Raw genomic sequence first — 19,387 nt, 5'->3', positions numbered from 1 at the left:
TAGTCCCGCTGTTACGCTACCATTGAAAGAATTTTCGAAACTCCAGCGTATACTTATCACCAATGAACTCAAGAAAAATCATTCCTGTTAGCTAGGAAAAGATTCACTATATAAGACATTGCCAAGACAAGGACATATTGTACAGTGCCGCACTTACATTTTTCCATGTCATAGCATCAAATTTATTTCTGATATATCAAAGTTGGAAACATATACCAGTATATATATATATATATATATATATATATATGGTTTCACATATTACTGTGCTACTGTGCATGTAGTTTCACCCCTGGTGAACTAGGAGGTTATTCTGATGCTTAATGGAAAAAACTTGAAACTTCGGTCAAGGTCCATAATTTGTATTAAGGATAATATGGAGTTATGTAACCTAATTGTATGATGGCAGTCAACAAATGCAAGAAGCATAAAGTCAAATGAATGAAGTTATAGAAGTTATAAGTGCAAATCCTATCTTGCCCTAAAACGTGAACTAGACACAACATGCAATAATACTTGAACCCAAGATCCTATGTCAAACAGAGACCATAATTTGTATGTAGGATGATATGGAGCTATTTAACTTAGTTGTGTGATGGTCCTGAACAAAGCGTTATGAAGTATGAAGTGAATTGAAAAGGGTATTGGAGTTAAAAGTGAAAATGCAAACTTGCCCTAAAACTTGCAGACACAGGGGAAAGTTGTATAGCCCTCCTCATTCTTCAATTTGTCGAGCTTAAAAAGCTTTAGGGCCAAAGTTGGTGGTGTGGGGGTGGGTGGGGGGGGGGGGGGAAATCTGGTATACCAGAGATTGTTTATCTAAGATATACTCAATTGTACCAAGGTACAGGTCAGTTGGATTGTTCTTGTTTCCATGTATTTTGTATTCCACATAATGCCAGTTTGTTTTCTATATTGTGCTTTTGTGAAATAACGTGTTTTGAAGTCCAGCTTTAGATTGCAATTATAGGTGCTGGTCACATTGTCTGAAACATTTTACAGATACATGTAGGTCAAATGGGTAGTAGATTTATGAATCTGTATTTGTAAACCAAAGACTGTGCCACATGGATGAATTTAGATCTTATTTTGCTTCTGACTCAAAAAACTTATTTGAAATGAATTGAACTGAATAGTTCCCAAAAGGTGACCAGGTTAAATGGGCACAAGGAAATTTGTCAGCATTTAATATTAGCATGACTTCATTATGAATTACTTCTATATTGCAAGGTTCACTCTGGGTTCCTAAAGTTGTTGCCACTTTTCCGCCATGGGCCTCCTTACAGGTCTAGGGCAGCGTCTTTGTCGGAGTTCAGAGGAGGCAATGCCTCCTGAAGCTCCTGAGGTTAAACATTTTAAGAGCCTCGGATTGCGTCTGAACATACAATTCATGCTGATATAGGACAGAGAAAAGGAGGAATATCATTTAAATTTTATTATATTAATAACACATTAAATTAGCACATAGTCATGCAATAACATATTATTTTTTATTGACAAAATTGACAAAATATTTGGACGAGTATATAAATACAAAAAAAATCATCAAAATATTACAATTAAGAGGCACATCAGTGCCTGTGCTCCACTGGCCAAAAGGTTCAAGCAAAGACCACCTAACGAACATTTTCGTCAAGTTTCATAGAAATACAATCGTCAATTTTTGAGGAGAAGTTATTTAAAAAAAAAATTTACTTTAACAGCTCTGGCTGCCATGTTGTGCAGTGGACCGAAATGATTTGGGCAATTTGAGTAAAGGAGCACCAAACAAACATTTCTGTCAAGTTTTATCGAAAAAAAGGTCATCGCTTTCGACGACAAGTCGTATAAAGTTTTTTTTATTTTTTTGGTGTGCAGTGGACTGGAACCATTTAACAAATTTTGGTTAATGACCACCCAAGGAACATTTCTGTCAAGTTTCATCAAAATCTGATAATCGGTTTCTGAGAAGATGTAGTTTAATGTTTTTTTCTATTCTTAGCTCTGGTGCCCATGTTGTGCAGCAGACCAGAACTGTTTAGGCTATTTTGGTTAAGGACTACCCAAGTAACATTTCTGTCAAGTTTCATTGCAATACGATCATCGGTTTCTGAGGAGAAGTCGTTTAAAGGTTTTTCTATTTTTACCTCTGGGGGCCATCTTGTGCAGTGGACCGAAACCATTGAAGCAAATTTGATAAAGGACCATCCAAGGAACATTTCTGTTAAGTTTCATCAAAATCTGATCATCGGTTTCTGAGAAGATGTTCTTTAAAGGTTTTTCTATTTTTTTGCCCTGGCAGCCATGTTGTGCAGCGGACCGGAACCATTTGAGCAATTTTGGTTAAGGACCACCCAAGGAACAATTCTGTCAAGTTTCATCAAAATCTACCAATCCGTTTCAGAGGAGATGTCGTTTAAAGATTTTGCTATTTTTAGCTGTGGCGGCCATATTGTGCAATGGACCAGAACCATTTGAGCAATTTTAATAAAGGACCACCCAAGGAACATTACTGTCAAGTTTCATCAAAATCTGCCGAACCGTTTCAGAGGAGATGTCGTTGAAAGATTTTGCTATTTTTAGCTCTGGCGGCCATATTGTGCAATGGACCGGAACCATTTGAGCAATTTTGGTAAAGGACCACCAAAGGAACATTCCTGTGAAGTGTTGTCAAAATCCGCTTATCAGTTTCAGAGGAGATGTCGTTTAAAGTAAAAGTTTACGCACGCACGCACGCACTCACGACGGACAATCTGTGACGACATAAGCTCCATGGCCTTCGGCCAGTGGAGCTAAAAAATGAGACATGCATGAATATGTTGAATTCTGCCTAATGCCTACATACAATTGAAATTGTTTCAATATTCATTTTATTTATCATGGTTATTAATTAATTATTTATTACAGGTATTAAAAAACAGGAAAAACTCTATAGGATGTTTTGTGGTTTTATCATCTCACTGTAAAACTACATTAATTGAATCCATTTTAATATGAAGAAAAAACACATCGAAACAATTTTCAAATGTGAATACTATGAAATATGTATTTCCCTGAATATTAAAGAGAGTGAGAAAGAATCCTCAGTAAACAACTGGTATTCAGCATCACTTCTTTACAAACCAGACCTCATTGCACCTATTAAATAACTTGAACGGGCTATCATAACCTGCTGTGAAATAAAATTCTTGGTGAATCGATTTGTCTTTTAATTTCTCAGATAATATACGAGCCTCATCTATCCATTGTTCCTCACTGGCAAAGCCGCCAAAGCTTGACACATAAACAGTCATCTCGGAAAACTCCTCAATAAACACGCCTTCACCGGTCGGTTCTGGCGGGGAATCTTGATGTTTTGGCGGGATGTAGAATGACACGGTGAATGAGCTCTCACAGTTTGGTCCCGCTCCTGGCACAATTCTGGTTGCAACAGGGGCAGTCATGTCTACCTTTATACCTGCATAAACAAATAAAGGTAAAAGGGAAAAATATTCAGCCTAAATCAGAAAAGAAGTGTCAAATATCCATCCAAGTATAATAATGTTAAATAGCATCAAATTCTGAGAAGGTGTCACAGCCCCCTTTTGTAGACTATTCCAAATGGTTTTCCAGATGTCAAGGCACCAGAGTAGCTAATGCACAAAGAATTCCACTCTTAGTACCAACTAGATTTGGATTCCATAAGATAACAAACAACAGACGCCTGAGAAGGGGCATCCATCATTTTTACGGGTCATAATGAAAGAATATAGGCAAATGTATAGAGATATGTATATATTAAAGAAATTGGGTCACAGTGATTGACTTTTATCTTGAACAATTATAGTTCACGGTCCTATGATGCCATCAAACACAATAATTGTAAACTGACCTGGTTTGTTTTCTCCAGTGATGTATTTGAAGAGTCGCCTAAATCCCGTACTGCCAGCAGATTCCCGTGACATGCTCTGTACATTTGTGCTCACCCATCGGGCAGCCTCATAATGACGCTCCTCATAACCCTGGATACCAGAAATGGAACACAATTTAGATCAATGATCATATTAAGGGCAAAGTGATTTTTTTAAAAGATCACGATTTGCCTAGAGATATGCGTCTATTAAGTATTACAATGATGACAGTGCCATGCATTCTAGGCCCATGCACAATTAAGTTTGGATTATACTAGCATATTTGATGGTCATTTTAGCTGAAACAGTACAGAATGTTCTTCAATAAGGTTTATTGCCCATGAAGTGTCTTCTACAGTCAAAGCACTGCATTGAAATTTAAAACGTGACGAGATGTTCAAGACTCATCATTAAAATTTAAAACTTTAGTGGTACCTCTGCTTTCTCTTCAGCCAGCTTATACTTGGGCTTCTCCAACATAACTCCAGCAATACCCTGTCCTATTGTCTTCAGAAAATTCATCTGGGTATATGACACCTGTCTGCAAAAAATAATAATCTGAGAACTGGATACTTTCCTACATAATATAATTAAGCCCAAGAGGCACAGAAGTTTGTTTGAAGAAATATGTAATAGTTACATGTATAACTCAAAGAGATTCGCTCAAGTTTTTGGACCAAAAAATAGTGTTCCTATTTTGCATTTGAAAAGACATATCTTATTATTATTTTACTCTATAATATTGAAATTGCCAAAAAAACAAAACAAATTGAGCTTTCACAGTATGTGACGAATGCTCCAAAATGTGACATTGACCTTTGAACAATGTCAGTACAGGCTGGTGCATTTGCATGACCACAGTTATGGCTTTATGTCTAGCCAACATGGCTGGTGCATTTGCAAGACTACATGGCATTATGTCTAACCAATATAGCTGGTGCATTTGCATGACCACAGTTATGGCTTTATGTCTAGCCAACATGGCTGGTGCATTTGCAAGACTACATGGCATTATGTCTAACCAATATAGCTGGTGCATTTGCATGACCACAGTTATGGCTTTATGTCTAACCAACATGGCTGGTGCATTTGCAAGACCACATGGCCTTATATCTAACCAATATAGCTGGTGCATTTGCATGACCACAGTTATGGCTTTATGTCTAACCAACATGACTGGTGCATTTGCATGACCACAGTTATGGCTTTATGTCTAGCCAACATGGCTGGTGCATTTGCAAGACTACATGGCATTATGTCTAACCAATATAGCTGGTGCATTTGCATGACCACAGTTATGGCATTATGTCTAACCAACATGACTGGTGCATTTGCAAGACTACATGGCATTATGTCTAACCAATATAGCTGGTGCATTTGCATGACCACAGTTATGGCATTATGTCTAACCAACATGACTGGTGCATTTGCATGACCACAGTTATGGCTTTATGTCTAGCCAACATGGCTGGTGCATTTGCAAGACTACATGGCATTATGTCTAACCAATATAGCTGGTGCATTTGCATGACCACAGTTATGGCTTTATGTCTAACCAACATGGCTGGTGCATTTGCATGACCACAGTTATGGCTTTATGTCTAACCAACATGGCTGGTGCATTTGCATGACCACAGTTTTGGCTTTATGTCTAGCCAACATAGCTGGTGCATTTGCATGACCACAGTTATGGCTTTATGTCTAGCCAACATGGCTGGTGCATTTGCATGACCACAGTTATGGCTTTATGTCTAGCCAACATGGCTGGTGCATTTGCAAGACCACATGGCATTATGTCTAACCAATATAGCTGGTACATTTGTAAGACCACAGTCATGGCATAATGTCTAGCCAACATGGCTGGTGCATTTGCAAGACCACATGGCATTATATCTAACCAATATAGCTGGTGCATTTGCATGACCACAGTTATGGCTTTATGTCTAACCAACATGGCTGGTGCATTTGCAAGACCACATGGCCTTATATCTAACCAATATAGCTGGTGCATTTGCATGACCACAGTTATGGCTTTATGTCTAACCAACATGACTGGTGCATTTGCATGACCACAGTTATGGCTTTATGTCTAGCCAACATGGCTGGTGCATTTGCAAGACTACATGGCATTATGTCTAACCAATATAGCTGGTGCATTTGCATGACCACAGTTATGGCATTATGTCTAACCAACATGACTGGTGCATTTGCAAGACTACATGGCATTATGTCTAACCAATATAGCTGGTGCATTTGCATGACCACAGTTATGGCATTATGTCTAACCAACATGACTGGTGCATTTGCATGACCACAGTTATGGCTTTATGTCTAGCCAACATGGCTGGTGCATTTGCAAGACTACATGGCATTATGTCTAACCAATATAGCTGGTGCATTTGCATGACCACAGTTATGGCTTTATGTCTAACCAACATGGCTGGTGCATTTGCATGACCACAGTTATGGCTTTATGTCTAACCAACATGGCTGGTGCATTTGCATGACCACAGTTTTGGCTTTATGTCTAGCCAACATGACTGGTGCATTTGCATGACCACAGTTATGGCTTTATGTCTAGCCAACATGGCTGGTGCATTTGCATGACCACAGTTATGGCTTTATGTCTAGCCAACATGGCTGGTGCATTTGCAAGACCACATGGCCTTATATCTAACCAATATAGTTGGTGCATTTGCATGACCACAGTTATGGCTTTATGTCTAACCAACATGACTGGTGCATTTGCATGACCACAGTTATGGCTTTATGTCTAGCCAACATGGCTGGTGCATTTGCAAGACTACATGGCATTATGTCTAACCAATATAGCTGGTGCATTTGCATGACCACAGTTATGGCATTATGTCTAACCAACATGACTGGTGCATTTGCAAGACTACATGGCATTATGTCTAACCAATATAGCTGGTGCATTTGCATGACCACAGTTATGGCATTATGTCTAACCAACATGACTGGTGCATTTGCATGACCACAGTTATGGCTTTATGTCTAGCCAACATGGCTGGTGCATTTGCAAGACTACATGGCATTATGTCTAACCAATATAGCTGGTGCATTTGCATGACCACAGTTATGGCTTTATGTCTAACCAACATGGCTGGTGCATTTGCATGACCACAGTTATGGCTTTATGTCTAACCAACATGGCTGGTGCATTTGCATGACCACAGTTTTGGCCTTATGTCTAGCCAACATGGCTGGTGCATTTGCATGACCACAGTTATGGCTTTATGTCTAGCCAACATGGCTGGTGCATTTGCAAGACCACATGGCATTATGTCTAACCAATATAGCTGGTGCATTTGTAAGACCACAGTCATGGCATAATGTCTAGCCAACATGGCTGGTGCATTTGCAAGACCACATGGCATTATATCTAACCAATATAGCTGGTGCATTTGCATGACCACAGTTATGGCTTTATGTCTAGCCAACATGGCTGGTGCATTTGCAAGACTACATGGCATTATATCTAACCAATATAGCTGGTGCATTTGCATGACCACAGTTATGGCATTATGTCTAACCAACATGACTGGTGCATTTGCAAGACTACATGGCATTATGTCTAACCAATATAGCTGGTGCATTTGTAAGACTACAGTCATGGCATAATGTCTAACCAATATGGCCGGTGCATTTGAAAGACCACATGGCATTACGTCTAACCAACATGGCTGGTGCAATTGCCAAAAAACAAAACAAATTGAGCTTTCACTGTATGTGACGAATGCTCCAAAATGTGACATTGACCTTTGAACAATGTCAGTACAGGCTGGTGCATTTGCATGACCACAGTTATGGCTTTATGTCTAGCCAACATGGCTGGTGCATTTGCAAGACCACATGGCCTTATATCTAACCAATATAGCTGGTGCATTTGCAAGACCACATGGCATTATGTCTAATCATCATGGCTGGTGCATATGCAAGACTATATAGCATTATGTCTAACCTATATGGCTGGTGCATTTGTCAGACCACAGTTTTGGCATGATGTTTAATCAACATGGCTGGTGCATTTGCTATACCATATGGCATTATGTCTAACCAATATGGTTGGTGCATTTGCAAGACCACATAACATTATGTCTAACCACTATAGCTGGTGCATTTGCATGTCAAATACATACGGCAAGTTATTTTAAATTGCCTCTGAACATCAGAAAACACCACCCATATTTGAAAACCTACACTCTTATGTCCTTAAACATATATACAGCATTCCATAGTAAACAAACATTTAGTGTGACCTTGACCTTAGAGGTAGGCACACGGGTGTTGCATGTATCTCATCATCTTAATATGTTAAAAACATTTGGCAAGTTATTTTAAAATCTGTCCATACAAGAGAAAGTTATAGCCAGGACACAACCAACTATATTCTATGTTCTTATATATTCCATAGCAAACAAAGTGTGACTTTGACGTTTTAGGTAGGGACATGGGTCTTGCATGCGACGAGTCCTCTTGGTATGTCAAACACATGTGGCAAGTTATTTTAAAATATGTCCATACAAGAGGAAGCTACAGCTCGGACACCCTATACTCAATGTTCTTATATGCAGCATTTCACAGTATTCAAACACGAAGTGTGACCTTGACCGTAAAGGTAGGGACATGGGTCTTGCATGCGACATGTCCTCTTGGTATGTCAAACACATGTGGTAAGTTATTTTAAAATCTTTCCATACATGAGAAAGTAATAGCCCAGACAAGAACACCTATACTCTAGTCTCATTTGCAGGGTTCAACATGGGTCTTGCAAGCGACATGTGGTCTTGGTATGTCAAACACATGTGGCAAGTTATTTTAATACTTGTTCATACATGAGAAAGTTACAGCCGGGACACAAAAAGTTGAGCCGGACTCACGGGCGGATGGACAATGCAATTTTAATATGATCACCATATTTTTCTTGGTTTAGTGGGGTACATAGGTAAAGTCAAGAAAGATTAGAAAACCCATGCCCGAACAACTAGACCACAAGGAATGGTACAACAGATATGGATATTTTGACTATTAACAATACATTGCTACCATTACATGATAATGTCAATCAACAAATCATGCACACTGTAGTTTGCTGTGAATTAACTCCTGCTGTGGAATCATACGACCATTACAAAAAATAGTGACATTTAACCTTAAATATTTCTTTCTTTAGATTTATCAAAGGGGTCACTCCTACCAGAGATCAATTATCAAGCATAACATAAGTCATAACTATGAATTTCTGCTAGTTTAAAAAATGGCAGACACATCTCCAATGGCCTAGATTGCTCAGAGTTCATTCCCATCAAACTAGTGTGATCATGCTCCAAAGAATTGCTGAAACCTGTTAGTAACGCAATTGAAAAAAAAAATGTAAATATCAAATACTTCAAAGCTTTCAAATGCACCAGTCAATTGTAACCACGCCTGCTCCCCCAGGTCCGGGGAAGAGTGGGGACTTTGACTTTCGGTCCAGCCAACCCCGGCTAAATTCACAGTGACTTGAAGGGAATGTGCTGAATTTTGACCTCTACAAAATTTAGTGACATTTTACCAAAAAATAACCCAAAATATATATTTTTTCTTCAGATTCATCAAAAGGGTCACTCATACCAACTATCTAGCATAAATAACTATGAATTACGGCACTTTTACAAAGTCAGAAAATCTCCCGATTTGCCTAAATATCATTGTAAAAGGAAATGACAGCTGAAGTATGCTTAAATACGACGGGACGGACGTTTTTTGGTTCAACTGAATTATTCATGAAGCAGACGTGGTAGCCGAATTCGGGGAAGAAGTAATAGTGTAATGTAACCAAGTCACTGTGATCCCCGGTATACCCCCGGACCTGGGGGGGGGGGGGGGGGCTGTGGTTACAATTGACTGGTGCATAAATAGTATGTCCCTTTGATCGCCCATATACATGTATGTTGTACTGTACATAACAATTAAGTATAATACATGTTCTTCATAATAAGTGTAGTTGATCGAAATGGTTACCCATGATTTAACACAATTTTGATTGACATTAATTATTAAATTTATTCAAAACTTCAAATTTGAAAGCTTACCTTGGGCAAAGTAGACCTACAGTGAACTGAAAGACCTCACGTGTTACAAAATGTGCTTGAACCTTCAACATTCACAAGAGATCTCCAGAGTTATGATACGAGCAGATGAAATACACTTTTATACACAAAAAATACAGTTCATGGACACATGACATTCGGTCATTTTATAATTTTTCTTTGAGTTTCATGAATTAGAACACTTTTTAAAGGCTTATATAATTAAGTGTTTGTAAACAAGCTGCTACTTCCGGATTGAACTGTACCACTTTCATGTAGGTTAAAAAATGTAACGCATGCTTTACTTACGAATATTTTTCACTGGAAATTATTAACTTTTGGCAAAGGAAAACTATTTGTTTATATTTACAGTTGTCAAAGTCTGACATCATTGGTTGAACTGGTATAGTTTACATTCCTGTAGCTACAATAAAGTTTTATACCTTTTGTTTAAAGTGGACTAAACCTCACATGACTGTCATGTGACTTGTTGTATAACTAGTTTACCTACCCCATTTACTGTTAACTCATATTTAACAACCGACGCTTACATTTCTGATTGCTTACAGCACGGTAAGATTTTAGATGATAATTTATCCGTTGACTGTTATGACAAAATGCACACATATCTTAAAGATTTCATTGTATGCACTGTACATGTTTGTCATTGTGTACAACAAGAACTTGACGTTCAAGGTACGCTCTGTAGATGTATCTCATTGTGTACTAGAAAAACCTGACGTACGCAGTGGACACTGTACATGTATGCCATTGTGTACAAAACGAACTTGATGTACAAGGTACGCACTGTAGATGTATCTCATTGTGTACCACAGGAACTTGACGTATATGCATGACTAGTGTACGCACTGCACATGTCCTTGTGTACCGTAGGAACTTGACGTACACAGTTGGCACTGTACATGTATGTCATTGTGTAGCAGAGGAACTTGGCGTACACAGTGGGCACTTTACATGTATACCATTATATGTACCACAGGAACTTTACGTACATGCATGACTATAGCTAGTGAACGCACTGCACATGTCCTTGTGTACCGGAGGAACTTGACCTACACAGTTGGCACTGTACATGTATGTCGTTGTGTAGCAGAGGAACTTGACGTACACAGTGGGCACTTTACATGTATACCATTATGTACCATAGCAACCTGACGGGCACGGTACATGTATGTCCTTGTGTACCAGAGGAACTTGACGTACAAAGTGGTCTCTGTACATGTATGTCATTTTGTACCACGGGAAACTGACGGGCATAGTATAGGCACTGTACATGTATGTCATTGTATACCACGGGAAATTGACGTACACAGTAGGCACTGTACATGTATGTCCATGTGTACCACAGGAACTTGACGTACACAGTGGGCACTGAACATGTATGTCATTGTAAACAAGAGGAACTTGACGTACATAGTGGGCACTGTAAATGTATGTCAGTGTGTACCACAGGAACTTGACGTACACAGTGGGCACTGTACATGTATGTCCTTGTGTACCAGAGGAACTTGACGTACACAGTACACATTACATTTATCCTGTACAAAAATGTATGTTAAAACGGATAAATATTTATTTTAGAATTATTAAAATGGACAAGGCAGCACTCATTTCCATGTTCATAACATTTGTGATGAGCAACGATGTGTTGAAGTATGAGCCAGCCAACCAGCGCACGGTTGAGTCATCTGGTGTTCCAAAGTTCTGCCACAAGCTAGCTTGTCCTGCATTTGAGGTCATCAAAACAACCAAGGTACATTAAACATAATGGATTATTATTGAACACTCTTTGTAAGTCATACAGTATTTTGTAAACCTTAAATGAATTGTGATTCTTTTTTAAAACAATGGCAGTATACATGTTAACATGTACAGCATGTTTCACAACTTGAGTTTTCTTACCGGAATTTACAAAATACCTCAAGAATGGCATGATCTGTTTTTAATTGAGTAAAGTATTCTTTGCCTATTTTTGTGTATCGATGACAACTACATGTAATCTACTATTTAAAATATTGATTTTGAAACTGTCAAAACTTGAACCAATATTACAAGGACCAAAACAATGTTTTAATTAGTATTTAATATGCAGTATATGACCCCTCTCAAACTTCTCTGGCGTTTCCTCTATCTAGGAGTATGAGGAACGCGAATATGCTGCGACAGAATGGGTATCAACCCAACAAACCAACATGGACTACGAGAAGGCCTCTTATACCATGTTTGAGAGGCTGTTTAAATACATCAAAGGTGCAAATGAGAAGAGTAAGTATAAATTGCTAGTGGTTTCAATGCATGCCATTTCAATCCTTTGTACATTTATGACTTTGAACTGGGAGTCTTTAAGAAAAAAAAATATCCAAGCGATTTCGCCAAACTATGCTTCCTACTAAGGTATATGAAAGCATAAATGATTTTTGATCAGTTTTTATGTCCCCCTTCGAAGAAGAGGGGTATATTGCTTTGCACATGTCGGTCGGTAGGTCGGTCGGTCGGTCCGTCGGTAGACCAAAGCTTGTCCGGGTGATAACTCAACAATTCCTGGACATATGGTCATCAAACTTGACATGAAGGTGGGGCATGACCAGTGGATGACCCCTATTGATTTTAGGGCTCATCAGGTCAAAGGTCAAGGTCACAGTGACCAAATACCAAATATGGGTAGACGACCATGGTCGGGTAGTTGGGTATATAAAGCGTTGCCATCTTGGTTTCGAGATCGAAGTTTTAGAATTTCACTAAGAAACGCAAGGCTAGCAACATTTCAGATCTCGGTAATAGCAATAATTCTAAATATTAATAATTAAGTACATTGGACTAATTTAAAGTAACTGACGAAGAAGTATTGCGAAGTGTTATATAAGTATACATCAATATTGCCTTTTATCGTCGTAACTAAGATATACACCCTCACTCGTGTTCTTCGCGAAGTTTCTATGACGAGTAAATACGACATTTATCTCTTATTATATTTCAGGAAAGTCAAGATATATTACATTTATATTTTATTATATCTCAGAGAAGCCAATATATAGTACATTTATCTCTTATTATATCTCAGAGAAATCAATAGATATGACGTTTATCTCTTATTATATCTCAGAGAAACCAATAGATATGACGTCTATCTCTTATTATAACTCAGAGAAGCCAATAGATATGACGTTTATCTCTTAATATAACTCAGAGAAGCCAATAGATATGACGTTTATCTCTTAATATAACTCAGAGAAGCCAATAGATATGACGTTTATCTCCTCTTAATATATCTCAGAGAAGCCAATAAATATGACGTTTATCTCTTAATATATCTCAGAGAAGCCAATAGATATGACGTTTATCTCCTCTTAATATATCTCAGAGAAGCCAATAGATATGACGTTTATCTCCTCTTAATATATCTCAGAGAAGCCAATAAATATGACGTTTATCTCTTAATATAACTCAGAAAAGCCAATAAATATGACGTTTATCTCCTCTTAATATAACTCAGAGAAGCCAATAGATATGACGTTTATCTCTTAATATAACTCAGAGAAGCCAATAAATATGACGTTTATCTCCTCTTAATATATCTCAGAGAAGCCAATAAATATGACGTTTATCTCTTAATATATCTCAGAGAAGCCAGTAGATATGACGTTTATCTCCTCTTAATATATCTCAGAGAAGCCAATAGATATGACGTTTATCTCCTCTTAATATATCTCAGAGAAGCCAATAAATATGACGTTTATCTCTTAATATATCTCAGAGAAGCCAATAGATATGACGTCTATCTCTTACTATATATCAGAGAACCCAATAAAAATGACGTGTATCTCTTATTATATCTCTGAGAAACCAATAGATATGACGTTTATCTCTTAATATAACTCAGAGAAGCCAATAAATATGACGTTTATCTCTTAATATAACTCAGAGAAGCCAATAGATATGACGTTTATCTCCTCTTAATATAACTCAGAGAAGCCAATAGATATGACGTTTATCTCCTCTTAATATAACTCAGAGAAGCCAATAGATATGACGTTTATCTCCTCTTAATATAACTCAGAGAAGCCAATAGATATGGCGTTTATCTCTTAATATATCTCAGAGAAGCCAATAGATATGACGTTTATCTCCTCTTAATATAACTCAGAGAAGCCATTAGATATGACGTTTATCTCCTCTTAATATATCTCAGAGAAGCCAATAAATATGACGTTTATCTCTTAATATATCTCAGAGAAGCCAATAGATATGACGTTTATCTCTTAATATATCTCAGAGAAGCCAATAGATATGACGTTTATCTCCTCTTAATATATCTCAGAGAAGCCAATAAATATGACGTTTATCTCTTAATACATCTCAGAGAAGCCAATAGATATGACGTCTATCTCTTACTATATATCAGAGAACCCAATAAAAATGACGTGTATCTCTTATTATATCTCTGAGAAACCAATAGATATGACGTTTATCTCTTAATATAACTCAGAGAAGCCAATAAATATGACGTTTATCTCTTAATATAACTCAGGGAAGCCAATAGATATGACGTTTATCTCTTAATATAACTCTAGAGAAGCCAATATATTTGACGTTTATCTCCTCTTAATATATATCAGAGAACCCAATAAATATGACGTGTATCTCTTATTATATCTCTGAGAAACCAATAGATATGACGTTTATCTCTTAATATAACTCAGAGAAGCCAATAGATATGACGTTTATCTCTTAATATAACTCAGAGAAGCCAATATATTTGACGTTTATCTCTTAATATAACTCAGAGAAGCCAATATATTTGACGTTTATCTCTTAATATATCTCAGAGAAGTCAATAGATATGACGTTTATCTCTTATTAGAGAAGCCAATAAAGATGACATGCCCTGTTGTAAACCGGATCATCCCTGGCGCTGGCCCGGCATGTGAGTCCAACTTCACTATGTCATTCTTTGTGGCACCTATCCAGAAACCCGCTCCAGCACCTACTGACCCTTCAGTTTTCCTTAACAATGCACCCAGATTCACAGCTTACGTCAGGTAAGTTGTATTTACATACTAATGCTTAATGTAAAAGTGTCATTGCATACTTTCAATTCAAGTTTGTAAAAATATGGTAGTACAAAGCCATGAACAAAAACTGCCTTTATAAAAATATTATTAGAATGAACCTTATTTCTAATTCTTTGAGCACTTCTTAAGCTAACTATGGTAACAGTCATAAACAGCAATACATAATTATTACTACTACATTTACAGTAATGAGTATTCACTTCTATAACGCCAGTGAAAAAGTTATTTTATCATGTATTCATATTACATCAAACACCAGTACATGTACCAATATTGATATATAGTTTATTTATCTTTGCTGACTATGCAGACTTTCAAATGTATGTAAAGAATTCGAGGCAAAACAATGGGCCGATAATTCAGTTCTTTGTTAAAGTTAACAATGCTCTTGACATCTTCGTTGTTAACTTTCAAATCTTTACCACTCAGTAAACTTCATGACCACACGTATGATCTGCAGTACTTCATACACATTTTAAAATAACTGTTTTCGCTGTGCTTGTTTTAATTAATTATGAAATATAATTATGTGTGGTGTGGTAAAGATATAATGATATGTATATCAAATCATTCCTCCAATTATCAAAACTATATTACAGGCAATTTAGTGGCTATGCGATGACGTACGATGTGTGGCGTGACCAGGCTGTTGCCCTTGCGAAGGCACTGAAGGTTGATGGGGTGGAGTTCCGCACGGACATGTACTGGACCGCCGGCTATGACTCGCCATTCGAGCTATTTAACAGGCACAATGAAGTCTGGTTCCTTGGCAAGAATGAAAACCTTTCCCTGTAATACAGTACTAAAATACGGCTCAAGTGTAACGATTTGTGACGATTTTGACATTTCAAGAAATAATATCACCTAAAGGATTCAGCTGATTCTATAATAAACAATGATGTGTTGTTGTCTTTTAAAATTGAGGTGAATTAAGATTTCTGTTTCATATTTAAATATGTTTGTATTAATATCCGCAATATATGTACTTTACGGTTAAATATTTGGTTGTATTATATTTAATGAGGAGAGAATCATCCATTAATAGCAAGAATTTGATAGAATGAGATTATTATGTAAAAAATATGTCCCGTGTACTGTAGAGTCAATGTACCTGTAGGTCTCCTATATACTGAACAATCTCTGTACGATAGAATCTCATCGTCTTTTTAATGCTGTGCTTGTTTTACAGGAAGATCTTCTTCAATTAAAATTGTACATTTTCCTTAAATTTTATTATTTCCTAAACTGTTTTATTCCACTGTTGGAGAGTGTTATGCTTAATGTATGTCCTGCAATTGAAATAATATGGCTATGCAAGCACCATTTGAGAGTATAATATTTTTTTAAGAAATAGAACTTTTCAAAATTTTACTTAAAACTTTAAAACGTTCCTTCTGTGTAAAAGGCCTATTGTCCTCTTTTGTATGATGTTTGTTTAAAAGTGACCATGTTATTATATTCCTTTTTTATACGTTTGTCAAAACATGTTTTGCGATTAATTCCATGTTTATGTGCTTGATATGTCTTTCTGTTCCTAAGCCTTACTAAGTGTCATCACTCTTGAATGTTTTGATAATAAGAACTTGTGTTAGCTTTTGTATTTACTTTATAATACACTATATAAAGAATACGTATATGGAAATAAAAGAGAGAGAGAGACGTACTAGCACTTATTTCCCTTTAATCGGCCTAACTTGGTTAATGAATCATTAGAATGCATTCTCAGAGTGGTAGATATAGAGGATATTGACTAATTCAATACGAAATGTATCAGCAAGTTTTCTAAAATAACTATTAATAAAAACAGCCTTAGCGTTTTGTCTACGAGTTTAATGAATTTTATATTGATTTACCTTGACTGTGATATTCCATGCCATGAATTTATACGACTTTAGTGATCTACAGTGCTAAAAATATAAAACAAAGCTATGTTGCGTGCACGTTTTCAACGCTATTCAATTGCATGTATTACCGCAACCTTGACCTTTGATTCACTGACCTCAAATTCCGTGTATCGTCTTGCCATTACCAACCTGCCTACCAAGCCTGAGGTCCATGAGCCTAAGCGTTCTTCAGTTTTTGATCGGGAACGGATTGACGACTCTAAATCACCACGACCTTGACCTTAACTCACTGACACCTATATCAATAGGGCAAATCTGCTGGTCATAACCAACCTAGCTGCCTTCCAAGTTCGGGGTATATGTGCCTTAGCGTTTTTCAGTTACTGATCACGGATTTTCCTCATAGCTGCAATCACCATAAAGCCTCGAGATGTTGTTGACGGGGTAGTACTGACTATTGTGACACAAACACAAATTCATTTTGTGTAAAGGCATTTACGGAAAAATGCAAATACTTTTTTATTGGAAATCTGATATAAAAAGTATCTCGCGCAACTTCTTATTACAGTTTCATATTAAGTATTGATAAAATGTTTTTTTTAAACATTTTCTGTTTTTATCCTTCAAACGACATTTGCAATGTGGAAAGCCCTTAATAATGGTGTTGCATGTGGACTCAAGTATAGAAATAAACTATTTACAACCCTATTTAATTTAATGGTGCTCTCGCATGCTGGCGACGCTTTTATTTTCTACAGATGATGCCGAACATGTTCATGAAACATTAAATGCGTTTGAAAAAATCTATTTCTTGGAAACTTAATATAACCAAACAATGGTATTTCGATCAAGAAAGCTTAACAATTTTGCATTTCAAATAGAAAACGAAAAAAAGGTTAATTTTAATGTATTAGTCATATGAGCTTGAGATCGCTGAAACGCTATTCTTTAAAAAACAAAACAAGACTGGTCCAGTGTTTTCACTCTAAACAATGTCAACCAGGCATGGCACAATTTTGAAAACTAGTTTTACCCAGGACTAAGACACTTTTCCTCCGGTAAAAGTAATCATGATGGCTTAAACAGCGGTATGACACTTGATAAAGAAAAATCTATTTACTTGAACAAATGCAGAAAATATAATGATACGTTTTATTGTCTCGGGCCTAAAGTACAGCTTGGAGTAAAATGCTAAAGCTGCTGATAATACTAGTCGGAAAAAGCTATGGCAATAAACTGAAGAAAAAACAGTTATAGTTTCAAAACAAAGAGCTGTGAGTGTCTTGGAAACGTTTTGTTAGAAATTGAAAATGAGCAAAGCAGATATATGTCATTTTAACACCTTTGTTACCACCGTCTCGTCATCGTTATGCCTCAAAGTTACCGACACCTTCTAATAGTTTTAATACAGAATCTCAGTTTTTTTATCTATTGTACACTGAAAGAAATCAACGTCAAAACCAGTTTATCTACTGATTGTCACTTAATGAGTCTGTTTTCCAGGACTAAAGCTCTCTAAACCGTTCAAACTTACTGGTTTATATAGCATTACCAGCCCTGGGTTTTTAAAGAGAGCTCTTTAAAAACAAAACAAGAAAGACCATTGATGCAAAGCATCAAAGGGCGCCGTTTAATAGTTTATGCATTTGTTATATGTTGAAAAACAAGGAATGTCAAGGCCAACAAGCATGTTACAATGCATCGAACCGCATCCATGAAATTCTCAAAATATTTGTAGTATTCTGCTTAACAACATAGGCTAAAGCATTGAAATTGTAGAGTTTCAAGTTGAACATTTCATTATGGGTGTGGTACATTAATGAACACGACAGAATTAGGGTGCTTCAATACCACGAGTATTTTGAAAGTAATGCTCTGGTCAAGAAAAAGAGGCAAAGGGCAATAATTCTGTAATTAGCTGAAATACAGCTATAGTCATTGTGCACTGCACTTCCTCTTGTTGTGCTTTACCATTGAATGATGTTTAATGAAATTCCAAAAAGTAAATTTCTTGTTATGCTACGGACAGGAAAAGGAACAAAGGGAATAACTCTTGCAATTCGCTGAAATAGAGTTATTGTTCTTGTACACTGCAGTTCTAATCATTTAGGGGGAGGGGGCAAAGTCACCATGCTGGAATGACAACTTGAAGGGAAGAATAAGTTTCTTGATTATATGGGGAATTCATCATGAAAAAGTGACATGAAATAACCATTTTTGTAGTACTTTAATAAACATTATCATTTCGTCTGAAAGTTACAAACATAAATAGAACATAATTATTGAACTGTTATATAAAAAGAGAACATTGTTTACTAGATAAAATGCATTTATAACATAACATGCCTTGTTTTTAGCTGTTTAATAATACTAAAATGTATGAAATTGGACAAATTGCATAAAAACTGGTCAATGGAGTTATAATGTTAACTTCTCCATTTACATGGTAAAGAAGAGTTGAAAATGGATGTTTTTAGTTTAATAAAATA

General features: G+C 36.7%; 2 protein-coding genes across 4 annotated transcripts; one reads left to right on the top strand and one right to left on the bottom strand.

Moving 5' to 3' along the window:
• Positions 1-1,420: 1,420 nt before the first annotated feature.
• On the bottom strand, positions 1,421-10,440 carry LOC128218059 (heme-binding protein 2-like). 3 transcript variants are annotated; one of them, XM_052925581.1, is made up of 4 exons: positions 10,271-10,440; positions 4,305-4,410; positions 3,851-3,980; positions 1,421-3,436 (listed from the first exon to the last, which is right to left on the bottom strand). In XM_052925581.1, exons 1-4 carry the CDS (start codon positions 10,351-10,353, stop codon positions 3,087-3,089), a joined length of 669 nt encoding a protein of 222 aa, XP_052781541.1. In that variant the 5' UTR covers positions 10,354-10,440; the 3' UTR covers positions 1,421-3,086. The 3 variants fall into 3 exon arrangements, with proteins under 3 accessions (XP_052781541.1, XP_052781542.1, XP_052781543.1); XM_052925582.1 differs by lacking the exon at positions 10,271-10,440 and adding an exon at positions 9,965-10,237; XM_052925583.1 differs by lacking the exon at positions 10,271-10,440 and adding an exon at positions 9,279-9,497.
• On the top strand, positions 10,401-16,717 carry LOC128218060 (heme-binding protein 2-like). Its single transcript, XM_052925584.1, has 5 exons — positions 10,401-10,534; positions 11,564-11,735; positions 12,118-12,247; positions 14,844-15,021; positions 15,654-16,717. The coding sequence occupies exons 2-5, from the start codon at positions 11,574-11,576 to the stop codon at positions 15,847-15,849; spliced, it is 666 nt and encodes a 221-aa protein (XP_052781544.1). The 5' UTR covers positions 10,401-10,534; positions 11,564-11,573; the 3' UTR covers positions 15,850-16,717.
• Positions 16,718-19,387: the final 2,670 nt, after the last annotated feature.

Source organism: Mya arenaria, chromosome 14 (assembly GCF_026914265.1).
Source record: "Mya arenaria isolate MELC-2E11 chromosome 14, ASM2691426v1".
Lineage (NCBI taxonomy): Eukaryota > Metazoa > Mollusca > Bivalvia > Myida > Myidae > Mya > Mya arenaria.
Note: the sequence above shows the minus strand (reverse complement) of the source record. Positions and strands in the feature narration are given on the sequence as shown.

What these genes read in the sequence shown, in the direction of transcription:
- LOC128218059 (XM_052925581.1), bottom strand. Translation starts at nt 10,353, where the DNA reads ATGATGTCAGACTTTGACAACTGTAAATATAAACAAATAGTTTTCCTT. An exon ending in TGGCTGAAGAGAAAGCAGAG is followed by an intron (nt 3,981 to 4,304) that starts GTACCACTAAAG and finishes TCTGGTATCCAG; the next exon opens with GGTTATGAGGAGCGTCATTA. An exon ending in CACTGGAGAAAACAAACCAG is followed by an intron (nt 3,437 to 3,850) that starts GTCAGTTTACAA and finishes TTGTTTATGCAG; the next exon opens with GTATAAAGGTAGACATGACT.
- LOC128218060 (XM_052925584.1), top strand. Translation starts at nt 11,574, where the DNA reads ATGGACAAGGCAGCACTCATTTCCATGTTCATAACATTTGTGATGAGC. An exon ending in AGGTCATCAAAACAACCAAG is followed by an intron (nt 11,736 to 12,117) that starts GTACATTAAACA and finishes TCCTCTATCTAG; the next exon opens with GAGTATGAGGAACGCGAATA. An exon ending in CAAAGGTGCAAATGAGAAGA is followed by an intron (nt 12,248 to 14,843) that starts GTAAGTATAAAT and finishes ATCTCTTATTAG; the next exon opens with AGAAGCCAATAAAGATGACA.